The 20278-nt window shown below is 42.9% G+C and overlaps 1 protein-coding gene across 1 annotated transcript in view; it reads left to right on the top strand.

Annotated features, from left to right (window-relative positions):
- Positions 1–20278, top strand: part of lmcd1 (LIM and cysteine-rich domains 1) — a 60147-nt gene that overhangs the window by 12446 nt on the left and 27423 nt on the right. The window contains exons 2-3 of the mRNA XM_078543752.1: positions 1596–1681; positions 10553–10808. Coding sequence (XP_078399878.1) covers positions 1596–1681; positions 10553–10808 — 342 coding nt within the window. The remainder of the gene's footprint in view (positions 1–1595; positions 1682–10552; positions 10809–20278) is intronic.

Genomic DNA, 20278 nt, shown 5'->3' with positions numbered 1-20278 from the left:
CAACATGGGTCACTGGACATTAGTCAGCGGTGGGTGCCCTGCTGATTTTGTTTTTCTAATTCAATGAGTTTACCTGCTGCCAGCTCTGCTATCTCTACTAAGTAATTTAAATTGGCCCAAATAGGGGGTCAAACCTGGGACTGTAGAGCTCAGTAATTCCCCAGATAAGCAGGGAGTGATGCCCAATGGTGGTTTGTGCTGATATTGAGGAAGTTTTCCAATTCTCTTTCTGTGTGGGCAACCTTTCAAAAATATGTTTTCAAAAATCATACATGGTAATGAGTCACCAACTGTAACAGCACAGGAAATATATGGAGGGATATATAAATTTCACACTTGACAGCTTGCCTAAAATCATAGAACTTGAGCCATGTTTGAGTATTCATGAATTAGCCTACGATGTTCCAGTTTGGAATGCTGCCTGTTATCAAGAATAGTTCTCTGCTCATCTCTATCCAATATATTTGCAACTCAAAGCAAGCATTCAGACTTCATTCTTTCCTGAGTCTGAGTAGAATAAATATCAGTCCAATGTTAGCATAAATCATTTTCAGGTACACTTGGACCATTCAACAGGAGATCTGAGTGAACTGTCTTGACAGTATCATGTGGGCCAGCTTGTTATTATTGAATTTTGAAAGGATTAAGACCTACATTAGTGAAAATGCTACAATTCATGACTGGTACAAGGTACAAAAAGGCGACCCAAGTGAAACTTTGACTTGACGTCATTTTAAGAACTGAAGGTGGTTAGTTCAGGCACTGATCTGTTTGTGCCTTGTTGAACTCGCCAATCTTTAATGCCAAGAATTGAGGCTGCATTTACTGTAAAGCTTTCCGCATCACAACAGCAGGAACACAGCTGAATTTTACTAAACATTGCCTCTTGCCTGATGTTTATGGGCAGTAATAGAATATTAAAATATGCTAATATCGTAACTCTGAATTTCGTATGAACATGTTAGGCTTTGCTTTAGACTGATGGACGGACGGGCAGGCGGGTGAACTAAAACTGCTCCTGATGTGGGAAAGCATTACAGAATCAGTGGACAGAGAGGGAAAATTTATACTTTTATCCCTCAGCCCAATTCACCTAACATTTGTCATACTAATATCCTGAGCTTTTCAGAATCTTCAAGCCTGTGGACAATATATATAGACTGCAGTTTAGTTCAATGAAAGATTCATATACTCTGATCCTAGTGTCACTTGTGGTGCCCTGTACCCCACTGCTTAGTCACTGAGGGCAAATATTATGGGGAAAAGAGCAGGGGAGTGAGACTTATTGGATAGCTCTTTCATAGAGATGGCATAGGTATGATGGGCCAAATGACCTCCTCTGCTGTATCATTCTTTGATTATAACAGGATTGTTTTTGTGCAGCTGAATTCACAGGAGTATTGATAACGCTGGATAGATATGTTGGAGTTTGCTTATTGGTCTTCTAAAGGGCATGGAAAAGTTTTACAGAAGCTTTCCTCAAGAGATGGACTGGATGGGGTCAATGGTGGAAAGGATTATATGTGCTTTGTGGGCTAATTGAGCTTGATGGGCTGACCACCTCATTCTTGTATTTCTTTATATTCTCTTTTCAGATGTCCATTCTCCATCAAACAGGGAAAGGATCTCCATGTTCGGGATGCAGAGGAATGTGTAAAACGTTTGAGCCACATGCTTGGAGGTAAGTGATATGTATATCAATAATAGAATTTTACAGGACAGTTGGAGGCCATTCAGCTGCGTGCCTGTGCTGGCTGTTGGAAAGAACTGTCCGGCTAGTCCCATTGCTCCATTCTTTCCCTATGGCCCTGCAATTTTTTTCTGTTTCAAGTCACCAAGAAATGCAATGGGGAGCTCAGAAGAACCTTCTTCACCCAATGAGTGGTGAGAATGTGGAATTCTGTACCTCCAGGGAGTTGTTATTGAAGTGAATAGTATAGATGGATTTATAGGAAACCAGAGAAGCATTTGAGGGAGGAGGGAATAGATAGTTATGATAAATTTAGATGAGGAAAGACTGGAGGAGGCGCGAGTGGAGCATAAACACTAGTATGGACAGGTTGGACCAATTGGCTGTTTGTTTGCTGTATATCCTATATATATTCAATTCCCTTTTCAAAATTACTGTTGGATCTATTTCCACCACCCTTTTCAGGCAGCAAATTCCAGAAATTCCATCAAAGGATGCTTGTTTGAACATTCTTTCAGAAAGTAATCTGGTACTTATAAGTGAGTGTCTGTCAAATATTTAGCAGCCTACCAGAAATTTATACATAGTTTTCGTTCCTAAGGAGGTGTGATATTTAGTGGCCATTTTAATTTTACAAAGTGTAAATTTGCACTTGTTTTACCCATGATTCTGCCACTCTGTCTTGACAGCTGTCACAACATGAAGTGGGTTTTTAATCTATTCCTGCTGAGGTTCATAAAACTAACAGTCAGGCTCGAATCATAAATCCAGATATGAATTATCTTCATTTGCATTAATACACTGGAGGATTTTTGGTCAGGTTTTTGCAGTATTCTTTAATAACACCGTGCTAACCTTGCCGCAGTTCTTGTTACTGAGAGAGCCTACCATGAGCGATTGGAATTATAGTCCGACATTCCACTTCTAAAGCTGCAATATTGGGACTTAATTGATTTAGATTTATTTTAATAGTGATAATTGTGGGGGTGGGAAGGAAGTGTTTTAACCCCCAAAATGGGTGGGTTTGGGTTGGGATGGGTGGAATTGAAAATATTAAAAATCTCAAAGCCAACCTGTCCACTTAGTTTTAATGGAGGTGAGATGAGAGGGCAGGTGGCAGGCAACCAGCATGCTCCAAGGAGGTGAGAATACTGGCAATTAAGGGAAGTTGTGGGCTTTTGCAGCTAGATGCCTTTCCAGCACTGCTTATCAGCCAGGAGGAGTAGGAGTACTTCCCTCCTGTTCACCAAAGTTACCTGTAAACGACTCCCATGAGTGACCAGCAGCCCCCTTCACAACCTACCCCCTGATCTCCCACTGGCCCAACCTCTGCAATCATCCCCTGGCCTGGCCTTTTCAATCCCTCCCTTCTGCTTCCGTATTCCCTGCTTGCGACCTGATACTGAAGGTCTACTTGCCCAACAACCAACCAGTCCCAATCTGGCTGGTTGCGGCTGAGAAACCGAGACAAAAGATGTTAACCCTGTCATCCTGTCAGATACTGCAGGATCTGAGGAATTGCTGTTCTTCTAGATTTCCTGAATGCAAAACTACACCCCTCCTGTGGTATATTGAAGCATTTAGTTACACTGCCTTCTCTGTTGGGGAGGTGTAAATAAAGATAGTTCAATAATGGCTGACTTCATCTGAGCATGTGTTCGTCTTACTCAGTGCAATGGGCAACAGAATGATGGTGACGAGGCAAGGATGGAATTTTCTTCTACATTTCTTTTGCGAAATTAAGCAATGAAGAATGTTGTGACGCATTTTTGGAACTCCTAAAGTTGATTTTGAGGAAGTTTGAGCAATTTGAAAGATTGCTCTGTGTGTACATCGTGTCCAAGTACACGGAGTCAGTATGGTACACAACTGAAAAAAATGGCACTGAAGGCATATTTAGGGGGAATTCAGCCCTAACAAAAAGGGCTGGTGTAATTATGAACGAAGATTTATAATTTGGATGAAGGTGAATAAAATAGGTGATGAAAATAAAGTAAATATTTTCCTCGCTATGATGGGGCCAGATGCTTTTGAGGTGATGTCTAACCAATGTTTTTTATTCGTTTATGGGATGTGGGCATAGCTGGCTAGGCTGATATTTCTTGCCCATCCCCAATTGGCTTTGAGAAGGTGGTGGTGAGCTGCCTTCTTGAACCGCTGCAGTCCATGTGGTGTAGGTACATCCACAGTGCTACGAGGAAGGGAGTTCCAGGAATTTGACCCAGTGACAGTGAAGGAACTGCGATATATTTCAAAGTTAGGATGGTAAGTGGCTTGGAGAGGAACTTCCATGTGCTGAAATTAATGAAATGCTGGACTCCTATTAATGTATGATTAAGAATGAAATTGCACTGAGAGTTGCATTCAGTCAAAGGAAGCAGTTGCGAAGTGAGACTGTTGCAGATTACACTCTGGAGTTAAAGAAACGCTCTCGTCACTGGGGTGTGGCGCAAACCCATGAGGATAGAAATCAGCCTTTGAGACAAGTTCATAAAAGATCTAACCAAAGGTTCAAATCCAGGCGAAGCTTTTGAGCAAAGGCAATAAGCTAACGTGAAAGGAGATCTGCGATGAAGCCACAGCCATGGAAATGTCAGAAAGAGAGTTGCAGATTGCAAGGGAGTTTTTTTAACCTGAGTCAGCAGGGGTTGTTCACTGGATTTTGGTGAGATCCAGGCCACAGCAGCCAAGTTCACAGGCTCCGAGTCAGAAATTTTAGATGCTACCGCTGCTATGATAACCACCAACCATGTAAATGCCCTGATATCCAGTCAAAGTGCTATGCCTGTGGGAAAAGTCTGTGATATCCAGGTGGCATGCAGGAGTCGAGGAAACAGGTTGCAGCCATGCATCAGACTGAAGCCATGATAGATCTAAAGCTAGTTCAGGAGTCTGGAAATTCTCGAATGTGCATCTCGTTGATATGAAAGCAGAGGTCGATGTTATCAAGCAGGAAGGTCAACAGTTGTTCTCCAACAGAAAGCAAGAAAAGCACATGGAAGATGAGCAATACGCCTGAAGATATTTTTACTGTGGAAGTCAGAGATTCATTTGCTTTCATCGCTGACACAGCTGCAGCAGTGTCTATTATTTCAGAAGGAAAGTGCAAGAAATTCATAAGTCCCATTCTCTTACACAAAACTGGTGTGAAACTGGCTAGTTATTCCAACATAGGTATTCCAGTATTTGCTGAAGTTAATGATAGGACGCATCATCGTATTCCACCCTATCACTTCGCATTGGTAGCAGTAGGAGGAAACAAAGTCTCCCTGATGGGTCAGAATTGGCTTAAGAAGATATGGTTAAATCCAGCCAAGTTATTTACAGTAGGGATCAGTAAGAGTACATCTGTCATTGAGGAAGTGATAAGGGAGCATAAAGTGGTCTTTTAACAATGAGGACCAAATGATAAAATAGCCAGGTTAAATATCATAATTCAGCAGGCCGTGTAAATGTGGATGCCCTTCCAAGATTTCCCGTGAAGACTGATTGATTAATTTCTATCCAGAGTTACTTGTGAATTTCTTTACATACACAATTGACATGCCAGTGTCTGCCTGAGAAATTAATGAAGAAACTTGCAAAGTGTAGCGCTCAGTAATGTGCTCGATTTATGTCATGAACGGCTGCCCTAAAGAGTGTAATGAGAAATTGCAGGAGTATTTCACACACAAATGAATAGAGTGTAGATCAAGGCTGTCTCCTATGAGGTTTACAATCATTATTCCACCAAGTTTAGAAAGATTGTTGGAAGAACTTCATCAAGAGCACATAGGAATAGTCCATATGAAAGCAGTAGCAAGAAGCTATTTTTGATATCCAAAGGTAGATGGAGATATTGGAGAGTTTGTGAAAAATTGTGAAGTGTGCCTCAGAATGAGAAATGGTCCAACTAAAGTTCCTTTCCTTCCATGGTCAAACACAGAGACACTGTGGGAATGAGTACATGTTAATTTCTTTGAAGTTGAAGGGAAAGAGTATCTTGTTTTGGCCAATAGCTACAGCAAGTGGATGAATGAGTGTACGCCCAATGCCACAAGCATCAAAACCTATTGAGGTTTTGAGAAGTTGGTTTGCAATTTATGGGTTGCCAGAGGTGTTGGTGTCAGATAATAGCCCACAGTTTAGGTCAGAAGTATTTGAAATATTTCTGAGTGAGAATGGAATCAAACACAAGTGTACAGATTGTACATTTCCTTCTTTTAAGTCACTCCTTATAACCTACATCTTGACCGCATTTTTGGTCATTGGCCTGAATATCTCCCAAGTGGCTCACTGTCACATTTTGCTTTATAATGCTCCTGTGAAATGCCATGGGATGTTTTATATTAAAGGTAATATCTGAAGAGAAGTTGTTTTTGGGGTTAAAGTTGCACTTCAGAATCTGGTACAGAACCTTGGGCAGACCTCATCTGGAGCACTGCTCAGTTTTGGGCACTGCACTTCAGGAAGGAAATTTTAACTTTGGAGGAGGTAAAAGTGCAGATTCAATAGACTTGCATCAGTGCTTAAAGGGTTAAGTTATCAAGCCAGCATTCGCTTGGCTTGTAATTCCTTGAGTTTATAAGGTTGAGGGTGGTCTAATTGAAATATTTTTAAAATTATTATAAGGTTTCAACAGAATAGGTACAAAGGGACAGTTTCCTCTGGTAAGGGAGTCCAGAATAAAATGTTACAATCTTGGAGCTAAGCCATTCGGGAGTGAGGTCAGGAAGCACTTTTTGACAAAGCATAGTGGAACTCTGGAATTCTCACTGCCAAAAGGCTATGGATGCTGGGTGAATTACAATGTTTAAGACTTCAGATCGACAGCTCTTTATTAGGTAAAGATATTAAAGAAAACAGAGTAAATGGAGTTGAGATGAAGATCAGCTATGATCTGCTTGAATGCAAGAACAGGCTGAAGTTCCGCTCCTTATGTTATTGACAAATGCTCATCTTTGTTCCAATGCATGAATGGCTGGTGTGAGATCCACACAGACATACAGATATTAACTTATGCACACAGACTTCAGAATTTTTGACTATGCATAAAATTATGCAATTATGTAGAGACTTTGCAATGTTGCTTCTTCCTCTCTCGAGGAAACAGTGATTTCAGTGGACTGAAGGTTAAATTCCGGGAGAGACAAGAGTCACATCTCAAAAATGTTGATCTAATTGCATTGGGACTTTTTAAAAAGTCTGTAAGCTCTCTTCATCTCCGCTGATTATTTTTTTTCTGAAATAGGAGGTCTTGAAGACTTAAAAATTGGCCTCTGAGGATATTAAAGACCCCTGTGAACGAAGGCTTGCTTGTTTATATGGGAGATGTAACGAGGGATGCAAGGAGAGACAAGTCAAAGACTAAGCAGGAATCTATTTAGTTATGAATTAATTATTTGAACTTAACCAGAAAGAGGGAAATTATATTGAGTCATGCTAGTTGGGGAACGGAACAGCCAACTGCCCTCTGAAATGGCCTAGCAGCCACTCAATTGAGAACACCACCACCTGCAAGTTCCCTTCCAAGCCACACATCATCTTGACTTAGAACAATATCACCGTTCCTTCATTACTGCTAGGTAAAAATCCTGGAACTCCATTCCTAAATGCACTGTGGGTATACCTATACCACATAGACTGCAGTGGTTCAGGAAGGCAGCTTACCATTATCTTCTTGAGGGCAACTAGGGATGGGCAATAAATGCTGACCTTGCCAGGGATGCCCATATCTCATGAATAAATTTAATTAAACAACTAATAAAAACAAAATGCTGGGAAAAGGGTATGTTGGGGCAAGAAATCTGCTTTGGTCTCCCGATCAGATGACTACATGAGAACACATCCGTTCTGTCCACAAATATAACCCCATGCTTCTGGTGGCCTGTCATATTAATTCTCCACCTTGCTCTCACACTGACATCTCTGTCCTTAGCCTGCTACACTGTCCCAATGGAGGCTCAATGTAAGCTTCAGGATCAGCACCTCATCTTTCAATCAGGCATGATACACCGTAACGGACTCAACAAGTACAGACTAAACTCTGTCCTCCATTTTGTTTCCTTTTTTCCTTTTGTTTCAGTTTTTTTTCTTTCAGCCAGCAGCATACCTGCTCCAGGCATATCTTTTTGCTGCTTTGGCTGGAATTTTATGGCCTCTCCTGCCGGCAGGATTTTCCAGTCCTGCTGAAGTCAATATACTTTTGAATGGTTCACCATATTTTCTGCCCTGGCCCTGCCTCTGCTGCAATGGGTCTGTAAAATTCCACACTTTGTTTCTTTTCTTGCCCCATCACCATTCCCTTTGGCTCTGGAGAACTAACTTTTTTCTGTCAGTTAATCTCTTTTGACTTCCAATCTATCACAGACCTTCCTTTTGTCCTTGTTCAACCCATCTCTTACTCATAAGCTATTATATCTCCCAGGGGTGCAGCTGTTTCAACAAGCTTAATGGATGTCTGAGCTCTCAGCCAAGCCTCATTATGCATGCTTGGCTGAGAGCCCAGACAACAGTTAGTGCTAAAACATCTGCGCCCCAGAGAAAACATTGTTTGATTCACAGCTCAGGCTCTCTGATCTCTGCTATCAATCTTTCAATGATTTTTAATGTAAGTTAAATGGTTTCAAGGGTTTGTGGCTTTTTGTTATTGATACTTTAAAGGGTCTGGAAGTTTTTTAAACACAAACCACTATACACTATAGGGTTCATTGGTTCTAGACAGAATACAGTGGGTAAATGGGCATGAAAGTGCCATAGCTTGGCATAGGGGCCATGAGGGGCCTTGGTGGTGGAAGGGCAGAGCTTGGTACAGGGGGCATGAGAGGCCATGGGGGATGGGTGGAAGGGTACAGCCTGGCATACAGAGCACGCGGAGGACCTTTTGAAGGTCCCCTTGTGCGGACTAGGGTTCACGACTCCTCTGAGGGGCCATAAACCATGATTCTTTTAAAAACCTGGCCCAGTTCCATGAAAATTGTGGAGGAGTGCAAGATGCCTATCTTTGCAATGGAAGCAGCTATGTCAGGAGTGCCGGAAGCGGGATTTTGACGGGAACCAGCCCACGCCCTTTAGCACTCCCAAAAATCAGACAACTCGGGAATAGGGCCAGGTATCCTGGAATCAGAACCTGCATGCCATTTTTAAAGGGCTCCTGCGTCATCCTGACTTGGTGAAAATCCAGGCTGTTAACTCTGACTTGCACCCGACACAGATGCTACCTAAGCTGCTGAGTTTTTCCAGTGTTTTTTTGATTGCATTTCCAATATCCACAGCATTTTGCTTTCCAATTTTAAAGAAAACAGTGCTCTGAGAGCCCATATCTTTAACTCTGAGTGTGGGGCTAACGGATGAAACTTGAGTTGGCTGTGGCTCACCAATGTGAGACCCTAGGCATTTTTAGATATGCTAGGCCCAACATTTACCCAATATGGATGTCAAAGATGTGAGTTCAATGGACAGGCAGAAGATCTTACCACCTCCAGTTTGCCCCATTGCTCATTAGATGTTGGGTTACACATCAAGCATTCATTGGTCTTGTGTAGTTCAGCAACATGCAGAGTTAAACACCTTCTGCCTTAACACTGCAGAAATACCTGAAAATAAATTAAGTTACAACACTGAAGCTGGTGATTTGACCCAACCAGTCTGAGTTAGCATTGGGCATGCATGGAGGATAATGAAAGCCCATGCAGCACCAGTGTGACACTTTTTAATTTACCGCTTTAACTATCCTGTGATCTGCCTCAATGAAATTACAAATTTGGTGCTGAGCTAAAACGAATTTCTTTCTTGTTGTGTTCCTGCCAAATTTTATTTGAAGCTGACATTATCGGAACAGTCCACTGCCAACACAATTTTAACTGACGAAAGATCAAAACAAATCCAGATTTCAGTTGTGACTTTAACTTGGGAAATGTGATTTTAAAATTTATTTGTTTAGTTATTTACTGTGGGGTGGATGACCTAATAAGGCTAAGCCATTTTGATTTGCTGCAGGGATTAAAATGAAGATGTCTCTTTCTTGTTCTTCACATGGGGGGGGGTGTGTGTGTGTGTGTACGTAATATATACCATTCAGATGGAGATGGACTGTGTTGGAATCCAGCTAGGACTGCTAAGATCATAAGCAATAGGAGCAAGAGTTGGCCATTTGGCCCATTGAGACTGCTCCACCATTCAGTAAGATCTCTCCTGTTGCTAGCTTTTGTTTTGCAGCTTTCTCATTTTTTGATGTCTGTGGATGCAAGCAACACTGAGCAAAGAACATTTTGTCACTTCTGTATGCCATGCAGCCATAATTTTGTACTCAGGAAGAGGTTCAATACAGCTCAGTTCCTGTGTTGATACAATTGTTGTTCTTGATTTCAGAAGGGTGCTCTATACTGAACCTGCGTGGTATTGCAGTTTCGAGGGTTTTTATTCTCGAAGCCTAAGAGGTGTTAACAGATTAATAATCCCATTTCTGCCAAATCAAAAAAGTGTTTGTGCTGTATGCTCTTTCCTATAACGCAGAAGAATATGCCAATTCTTGTTGACTCTTGACATCAAGAGGGAGGGAATCATCTTATTGCTCATTTCAATCTGGCCTGAATTCTGACTCGATGTTAATAAAGCAATGTTCTTAGACACTGTACCGCCCAGTCCCATTAGATAATGCCTTGTTGTACAGATGCTAAAGTATTTGTAGTACAACCCATCTTCCAAAATGCAGACTGTGGCTTGTACTAAGTGCAGGTTTTCCATCAAATGTGCTAAGGCTCAAACAAAGATGTATTTTGATCTAATTCTGTCACCTGACAGATCAATGGAATTAGTCAAATGAATGGGCATTCCTGTACAGAGTGATGCAAGCTATTTAATGTTTTTTTATTTTTGGCGCAGGAAGATATGCAAGTCGTGCAAATGCAACCATGAGGATCACAGCCTGCACTCCGATGCTGAGGATGATCGGAAAATCGGCCGCCTTTTGGCTGACTCTAAATATTCCAACCTGACTGCGCGGGTGAAGGGAGGAGACGGAGTCCGCATCTATAAAAGGAACCGAATGATTATTACCAATCCCAATGTAACGAAGAAAGATCCAACTTTTGACACAGTCACATATGAGTGGGCCCCACCAGGCTTGACCCAGAAACTGGTAAGCCGATCCACTCTGGAGAGCTGGCATATATTTCACAAAGTTGTCTTACTATAAACATCAAAGGACTATAACGCAATTTCTTGACATATATGGGGAAATTGGGCAAACAAAATATTAGAAAAGAGAATTCTTTTATAGAAGTAAAGCTATGCTGAGCAGCCAACTAAATTTACATTCTGAAAATCAGCATTAAAAAAATCAGTATTTTTCCCCCATGATTTAAACAAAACAATATTCTTTACAAACCAGAAAACTTTTGAAACAAAACTTATTTATATAAAAGCTTATTTATATAAGGTCTTTAATGTAATGAAACACCCCAAAGAGCTTGAGAGGAGCATTATAGAACAAAGTATGACACTGAGCCTCATAAGGAGATATTGGGTCAGATGACCAAAACCTTGGTCAAAGAGGTAGGTTTTACGGAGGAAAGCAAGGTAGAGAGGTTGAGACGTGTAGGTAGTGTTGTCCACAGATTGAGACTTAGGCAGGAGAAGGCACAGCCACCAATGGTGGAACAAGAAAAACTGGGTATGCACAAGGGTCCGAATTAAAGGAGCAGATATTTCAGAGGGTTGTGGGGTTGGAGGAGATTACAGAGAAAAGGGTTAACTCAAAAGAAAAGAGAGGTTTGCACTTATATAGTACCTTTCATGTCCTCGGTGCATCCCAAAGCATTTTGCAGCCAATTAAGTACTTTTAAAGTGTGTTCAGTGTCATATTGTGGGAAACACAACAGCCAATTCGCACACAGCCAACACTGTACCATCAGCAAGGTGGTGATATCCAGATAATCTGCTCTTGTGATGTTGATTCCAAGTATAAATATTGGACAGGACACTGATGATAACTCCCCTGCTCTTCAAAATCGTGCTATTGGATCTTTTACATCCACCTCAAGATGGCAGGCTGGACCTCAGTTTAATGTCTCATTTGAAAGATGGCACCTCTGACACTGCAGAAATCCTTCAGTACTAGAATTTTGTACTTCATCCTGAAGTAAGACTTGAACCTGGAACCCTGTGATCCAGTGTCAAGAGTGCCACCAACTGAGTGATGTTTTCAAAATGAATTGGGTGCACCACTCAGATATTAAAATGCAGGTATTTAACCTTTTGCACTCATTCACTGTGCTTGAGCAAACATTCCCAGAACAAGACTTGGTTATATCTGAATTGTGAAGAGCATGTGTAGTAGAGACATCCACACCAAATGGCTCCATGCTTCATTCCTAGTCTAAGCTGCTTTAATGCATCCAGGTTGTTTCAACTGACCTAGAACCCCTGGCCTAGAGAAGGGAAAATCAGTCAGGGCTCCCTCCCTTCATTACTATTAATGCTGGTTGCTGAAAAGTTTACCTTGAGTAAGGACAGGACTGGTTGATGCTGTTTGTCCATGACTGGATAACCTGCGATCATTCTCTGACTTATGCATGAAGTACAGGTTAGTTTAGTCATGGATGATCTACGTTTGATTAGTAGTTTGTAATTTAGCTGGTTTCTATTGGACTGGTGAGAAGGGAGCTGCACTGATTCCAGCTTCCACGGATCAGGGAGTGGAAAATTTGCCACAGGCCCTATTCTGGCTATTATACCACCGCTGGATTCGACACCTGAGGAGAGAGGGAGGAGAACGTAGTTGCTGAAAAATAAGTTTGGCTGGAGGACAGAAGGAGGTTATTAACTCGTTTAGAAAACTTTGGCAGAAGTAATGTTCCCTCTAAGGAGAGTGTGTGCAGCAACCCAGAAGATACAGCACAGGCTGCTCAAAAGAAGCCCCATTTTAAAATAACATGCTTGTGCGGCCAGGCCTTATCATTTTAAAGGTAACCATGCTTTGTTGTATGCAGCCTATTCATTTCAAAGAAAATGAGAGAAAAGATTGGGCAGAAGTGCAGTTTGCTGCTTAAATCGGTGCATTTCAGTTTGACAATTAAAAGAAAACAGTGCTTCTAGTTTTTGCTCCCAAAGCTCTGATATTGGGTGCCATTAGGAGGGATTTTAACTCCCGAGGAAAAGTGGGAGGAGGGATTAAATTTTGTCAGAACTGGATTCCCAACCTGCCACGGATACACTTACTGTTGGTTTAACCTGGACAGGTTGGAAGGAATGCCTGAGACAGCAACCATCAAGAGATGGACCTGTAGTTTTAATATATTAATTAGACTGCATGACTCCGATTTTTTCTTTTGGGACTCCCTCGGATATAAATATTTTGAGCCAGGCTTTCTGGAGCTCCTGAAACTCTGCAGCTAAAGGGAGGTGACAACTGCCAGATCAAACCATAAGGCCGTAAGACGTAGGAGCAGAAGTAGGCCATTCGGCCCATCAAGTCTGCTCCGCTATTCAATGAGATCGTGGCTGATCTGATAATCCTCAACTCCACTTTCCTGCCTTTTTCCCATAACTTTCGATTCCCTTAATGATTTAAAAACCTGTCCATCTCAGCCTTGAATATACTTTAATGACTGGTAGCCTCTACGGCCCCCAGTAGTAAAGAATTCCAGAGATTCACTACCCTCCGAGAGAAGAAATTCCCTTTTATCTCTGTCTTAAATGGGCAACCCCTTACTCTAAGATTATGCCCTCTGGACTTCACTCTCTCATGAGGAGAAACAATCTCTCAGCATCTACCCTGTCAAGCCCCCTAAGAATCTTATGTTTCAATAAGGTTGCCTCTCATTTCTTCTAAACCCCAATGAGTACAGGCCCAACCAACTCAACCTCTCTTCCTCAAAATCCCTCCATACTTGGGGATCAACCTAGTGAACCTTCTCTGGACTGCCTCCAATGCCAGTATATCTTTCCTCAGATAAGCGGACCAAAACTGTTCACAGTATCCTAGGTGTGGTCTAACTAGTGCCTTGCATAGTTTTATCAAGACTTCCCTATTTTTATACTCCATTCCCTTTGAAATAAAGGCCAACATTCCATTTGCCTTCCCCATTTCCTGAACATGTATGTTAGCTTTTTGTGATTCATGCACGAAGACCCCCAAATCCCTCTGTGCTGCAGCTTTCTGCAGTTTTTCTCCATTGAAATAATATTCAGCTCCTCTATCCTTCCTGCCAAAGTGCATAACTTCACATTTTCCCATGTTATATTCCATCTGCCAAGTTTTTGCTCACTCCTGTCAATATCCCTCTGTAGACTCCTTGTGTCATCCTCACCACTTGCCTTCCCACCTATTTGTGTGTCATCGGCAAACTTGGTGATAGTATATTCATTTCCCTCAGCTAAGTCATTAATGTATATTGTAAATAATTGTGACCCCAACACCCTGTGGCACTCCACTAGTTACAGGTTGCCATCCTGAAAATGCACCCCTCCCCCCCCCCCTTATCTCAACCCTGTCTTCTATTAGTTAGCCAATCCTCTATCCATGTTAACATACTACCTAACACCATGGGCTCTTGTCTTATTAAGTAGCCTTATGTGCCTTATTAATGCCTTTTGGGAATCCAGATACATTACATCTACAGGTCCCCTTTTATCTATCCTGCTTGTTACCACCTCAAAAAGAGTTCTAATAGGTCAGGCATGATTTCTCCTTCGTGAAGCCATGCTGACTCTGCTTGATTAGATTAGGCATTTCTAAATTACATTCTTTATAACAGACTCTAACATTTTCCCAATGACAGATGTTATGCTAACTGGCCTGTAGCTACTTGTATTTTGTCTCCCTCCCTTTTTGAATAAGGGTGTTACAAAAACTTTCCCAGCACTGCTTGTGGACCAGGAAGGGCAGGAGTGCTTCCCCCACATCACCTTCCCCCACCCCACCATACACTGATGCTGTACCTTCATCCCCACAATCTGATACTAATACACAATCACTTCCTATCTAAACCCCCAGCAGTCCCTAGCTGCTGCCTTACACCACAGGGCTCCCCATCCGTCAGCCAACCAGTGTCTCAATCTAGCTGACTGCCTGGTGAGAAATGGAAAAAAAATGATGAGGTCTTGTCATTAGAATAAACATGACTTCCGCATTGCTAGGATTCCAGATTGCTAAAAGTTACCCCACTCCCTTCCACCGCTCCATAAATATCAGGGCAATTGTCTGTGAATGTTATGCTCAATTAACTTCCACGTTTTTCCCAGGCAAAATCCGCTTAACTAGGCAGTGAAAGAATGGGTGTAAATGACTGCCGCATTGGGAGGCGTATAGTCATGCATTTGTCCCTCCATCTCTCTGTAACAGTTTTCAAATATAGGCCCAGACCTGGGGATTTTCTCTATTCTATCTTCCAAAAGACAATGGGTGGAATTTTATTAGACCTGTGGTGGCAAGCTTGGAAGGTGGGACTGGGAGCAAACTTGCAGAGTAGGCCGATGCATTCCAGCCTCCCAGCAAGCTTGCCAGAGGCAGGCGAACAAGGGAAGTGGCTACTCATCCAGCAGAGACAAGTAACCAATAATTAGCAAACGGGAACCTGTTGCAGGGAGGGGGAGGATTCTCCCGGTATCTTCCTGACATTGGAGTGGCCTCTGCTGAGTGCTGAGCCTGGCAGCTCCATGGATGTGGTAGGTAGCGATCGGAGCTAGAGGCTCCATGCCCCAAAGTCAGGGCCACAGGCAGGAAAGGCCACAGCTGCAATCTAATAATCCCTATGGAGGGTTTTCCCCTCCATTCCATGGAGACTGTTGGCTTTGGCATTCAACATTTATGAATTTGATGCATGCCTTAAGAGGGCGCCTGCCCTTTGAGGTGACTTTTGCGTTCTCCTCGCTGCCTGAGCAACACCCACCTCTACCAACCTTCCAAAGCTACATTCCCACTGATTGGGAATTGAGGCCTCAGGAACCTGCTCGCCTTTCCTAATTGGACGGAGCTCCTGGAGGCAGCCCCTTAATTAGCCACCTCCTGGGAGGATCTGACAGATGGGCGAGACTCCTGGAACATTGGGGTCGGGGCTTGCATTAGTCCCCGATAGATAAATATTCTCAAAGGCAGTAAAATTCTGCCCACTGTCAGCGAACCATAGGAAATTATTTTTATTGCTATATTGCCAGAGGAATAATGTGATAAAATTCAGCCTGTTCAGAAGGTTCGAACTCTGATTACCACAAGAGCCTCTGCCATTATCTCATCAATCCCATGAATCCTGAGCAACTTGTGTTGAAAACATAACAACCCTTTTAATGTGCTTCAACCTATCTGTCTATCTCTTTTCAAGTAAAGAATTGTTGTCCTATGATAACAGCATGGTGAAATTAATCTCCAGGACAGAGAATCCCCTTTGTCATGTGATGAGATTTATAAATTATTTTTCAGAGTTTTGTGGCACTGGAAAGCTGCTTCATATTCCAAACACCTGGTGCAAATCTGGAATTTTCTGCGGAGTCTCTCCACCACTGTGCAATTATCAATGGCTGGAGCAGGCAGTGCAGCTAAAAGCCTGACCCCAGGGTAATGGTAGTAAACTGAGAGACTAGGATGGTGTTGCACCATATTTGTACTTGGAGATGAACACCTTGATGCAATTGGCACAATTTGTGTCTGCTGCCAGAAATTATTCTTTTTAATGAAGAACTAAATTGAAACAGATGATATGGGCCTGGATTTTAACTCCTGCTGGAAACTGGGCAGGATGCAGTTAAAATGAGGCTGGCTTTTTACCCCTTTAGGGCCAGCTTCCTTCCCATCATGTCCTGTTTTTAACTGGCTCTTTTTGGACAGGTAAGCAGGACGCCCATAGGAGGAAAGTGGGGTCCTTATTGAAGATTGGGCTTTGGGTCCACTTCAAGGGTCATGTGCTGCATTCCTGTTCCCAGTTTAAAATCAGAACCATTGGGCAGAAACTTGCGCTTGCAGCAGCAGCGGGAACCGTGTTGGGCAGGAGAGCAATATTTGGCGGGAGGACAAAAATCAGTTTCCCGACGGTGGGAAACTCACTTGGAATTTGTTTCTCATGACATTCCTGGAGGCTTAAAGGCAGGTCAAATGTCCTGTGGAACTATGTCGGGAACGCCATTTGCATCTCATGAATGCTCATTAAAAGACCGACACACTGGAATTTTGTTCTCCCGCCAAATTAAGTGCCCAACCAGCGGGAATTTAGAACACTCAGGTTTAAGACTGTGCATAAGTGGCATACACCTGGTGAGTTAGACTTCTTCCTGGACTTTGAGGTCAGTAGACACTGCTTTTGCCTTCCTTTCACACCACCACAGCAATATCAGCTGTCTATAGCACAAGCTGCATCAAGGCTGGGCACAGAGGAGGGGTGAGACCAAGGCAGGACTTGGGGATGGGGTGTGGAGTTGGAGCAGAACAGAAGAGTGAATGGCAGTAGGGCGCCGTTTAAAGGTGGCGTCCAGACATAGAGCTGATGAGGTGATGATGGAAAGTGGCCTGCTCTGCCATGAGTTTCACTCGCAGATATGCTCCTCACGAATTAAGGAGCCGAACATCGCAAGATCTCGCATGTTCAGCCACCCCACCCTGCAGCGGCCGTCACTCCAACTTCCACTCCCACCACCGGACTTAGTCTCCAGAACGGAAGATTCTGTCCATTGTGTCTAAAGCACCGTCTTCTCTGGCATCCAGCATCGCTGAACACAAGTCGGCTGGAAAAAGTTCACTGTCAAATACCCCAGCTGGAATATTGCATGCAATTCTGGGCATGACTTTTTAGGAAGGACATGAAGGCTTAGCAAAGGGAATGGATGAGTTCATCAGAATGTCCCAGGTATAAGGGATTACAGTTATATGAATAAACTGGAGTAGCTGGGGTTTTCTCCTTTTGAGTAGAGAAGGCCTAGAGGAGATTTGATAGAGGTGTTTAAAATCATGGGAGTTAAAAAAAAAGAGGAACTGTTTTCAGTGGCTTAAGGGCCGATAAGCAGAGATTGTAGGTTTAAGGTGATTGGCAAAAGAGCCATAAGTGGCAAGAGGAAATGCTGTTCTGTGCAATTTTGCATTTTGTGCAGCGAGTAATCAGGATTTGGAATGCAATTCCTGATAGGGTGCTGGATAATAATTAGCCTTCAAAAGTGAATTGGATAAATACTTAAAGGAGAAAAAAATTGCAGGTATCTGTGGAAAAGACTGGGAATTGGATTAACTGGATTGCTCTTCGAAAGAGACAGAGAACACTTGATGGGCTGAATGGCCTCCTGTGCCATGCTACTTCAATGATAGACTCTTTGCAGGCAAACTGCAATAATAGAGCATCAGCAAATGCTTGGGGCTACTGGGAATAGTGGATGAATTCAACAGTCATTAAACATTGACAGTTAATCTCTGAATAAAGTCAGCCCACTATCTATGACACCAGTATTGTCCTGACTTTTGGATTCTTGCAGGTCATGCCAACATGCTATTGAGCACCATGTATATTTACTGAGATTCATTACCTGCTACAAGTGCTTGTCAGCCAATCCTATCGATAATTGGGGAAGTGTGCTTGTAAACCATGTTATCTAATAATACAATGCTTTCCTTTGGACATTACGCCCCTGCCTCGATGGTGCAGCTCACTTAAGGCTGTCATGATTCTTTAGTCCAAGGATATAATGTCCTACAAAGCATTCAATGGTTGCATGACCATGAGATGAATCAAACTGTGCCAGCACTGTTGTATAATCCAGGCTAATTGTATTACCCAAGTACATCGTCATCTGTTTTGGCTGACTTTATTTTCCCATTAGTTCACTGCCATGGACTTTGGACATTAATCTTTGATTTCAATGCTGAATGCTGTTTGTGATATTTTTAGATCAGACAGCCTTTCTGTCCTCTAACAGATCCTATGACTGATTTTCTCTGTTTCACATCAAGGGAAAATATAATTAGCTGTTACAAAGCAGAGGAGACAGACTTCACACCTTGGTGTTTCTCGAGGATTTCCTAATCTCGCTTGTGGAAGGCTTGCACCTGGATTAGGTGTGATGGCATTTAACTGGCCACAAGTATCCCGAGTTACTTCCCAGTCTCAACTCTGGGCAGATGCTCAACTAAAGATATGTTCAGAAGAACCAGCACTTGGGCCTTGCTCCTAACCCGACTGCAATTAAATGATGTGAGCATGATCTGAGTGTTAATTGTGGGAGCCAGGCAAAGGACAAGCAGCATTTTCAGCACCATCAAGAGGGAGGATTGGGGTTGGAGCTTTTTGGCTGCTATTTTTGGACAGCAGTTGGCCATTTCCACTACAGCAGTAGCCAAATCTCCTCCCCCATGCCATGCCTTAGGTCCAACCAGATGGTGGGCTCTACAGGATTAAGAGCTGCCAAATTCAAATGACACTGGGGAGAATTTTCTCCCCGTCGGTGGGGGGGGTGGCAGCGGTGTGGGCGGGCTGCACAGCCGAACGCCGCCTGCGATCAGCTGTGCGCTGCCATTTTATGTGGGCGGGCCAATTAAGGTCCGCCCAGCGTGATGCTCACCCGGAAGCACTGAGCGCTCCCAGTGTGGGCGGGAAGAGTATGCTGTCTCGAGAAATCTCCGAGGCACAGAGCTGCCCCAGAGATTAGTTTGAATTTGAAAAATTTAAATAAAGAAAAAAAAATAAGACAGTGTCACATGAGCTGGTGCAGGTCTATGAATTTTATTAAAATTTTTTATTAAACTTTTAAAAACCTTCATGAAACTTCATCCCGCCCATGGATGAGGTTTCAAGATAAATGCAAAGGCCGCCTGGGCCCTTCGCCTGCCCGCCAACCTTAAGGCTGGATGGGCAGCTCAGTTTATTAGTTTAATTGATATTTAAATGGCCTTAATAGGCGGGTTGACAGTTCGACAGGCGTGCAGCTGACTCCAGTGTTTACCTGCTGAACTGAAGACCTGAATGACATCAGGACTTGTGCCCGACGTCACTGCGCCGACCCAAAGATTCTGGCCATTGAGTTCATATGTTGTCAAAATGAATGTACTTTTAGTGCACTCTATCTGACTGGAACCGTACTCGTGCTGTTGGTTCCCATTGTGTGGATCTGACAGCATTAGCTGCAATCAAAGTTGTTGGGATTTGGTGAAACCTGCAGCTCAAAAGATGAATCCCAGTGGGCTTCCTTTTGGAATATAACTGGCTGCACGAGACCTGTGCATTGGGAGTCAGTGTTACTGGTACAGGGCATGGCAAAGTGTAAAAGCATCCCTCTGCAAATCTGGTAGGAGAGTCCAGAACAATGTGTCAACAGCCATATAATGAGAGGTAGGCTGTTAAGAGGTGTTGTCAAGAAGCACTTCTTCACACACATGATGATTGAAATCTGGGGCGCTTCCCCCCGCCCCCCACCCCCGAAAACTGATGAATTAATCAGTTGAAAATTTCAAAACCCACATTGGTAGATTTTTGTTCGTTAAGGGATAATGAAATCAAGGTGGGTAATCGAGATCTAGAGGAAACGTGACCTAATTGAATCACGGAACATGCTCAAGGGCTGAATTACCTACGCCTATTCCTATGTTTCCATTCAACATTCTCTCTTAATATGCACAAATTCGTTAACCAGCAGAGC

Source organism: Cetorhinus maximus, chromosome 6 (genome assembly GCF_964194155.1).
Source record: "Cetorhinus maximus chromosome 6, sCetMax3.hap1.1, whole genome shotgun sequence".
Taxonomy (NCBI): Eukaryota; Metazoa; Chordata; class Chondrichthyes; order Lamniformes; family Cetorhinidae; genus Cetorhinus; species Cetorhinus maximus.
This window is presented reverse-complemented; position numbering and strand designations above follow the sequence as displayed.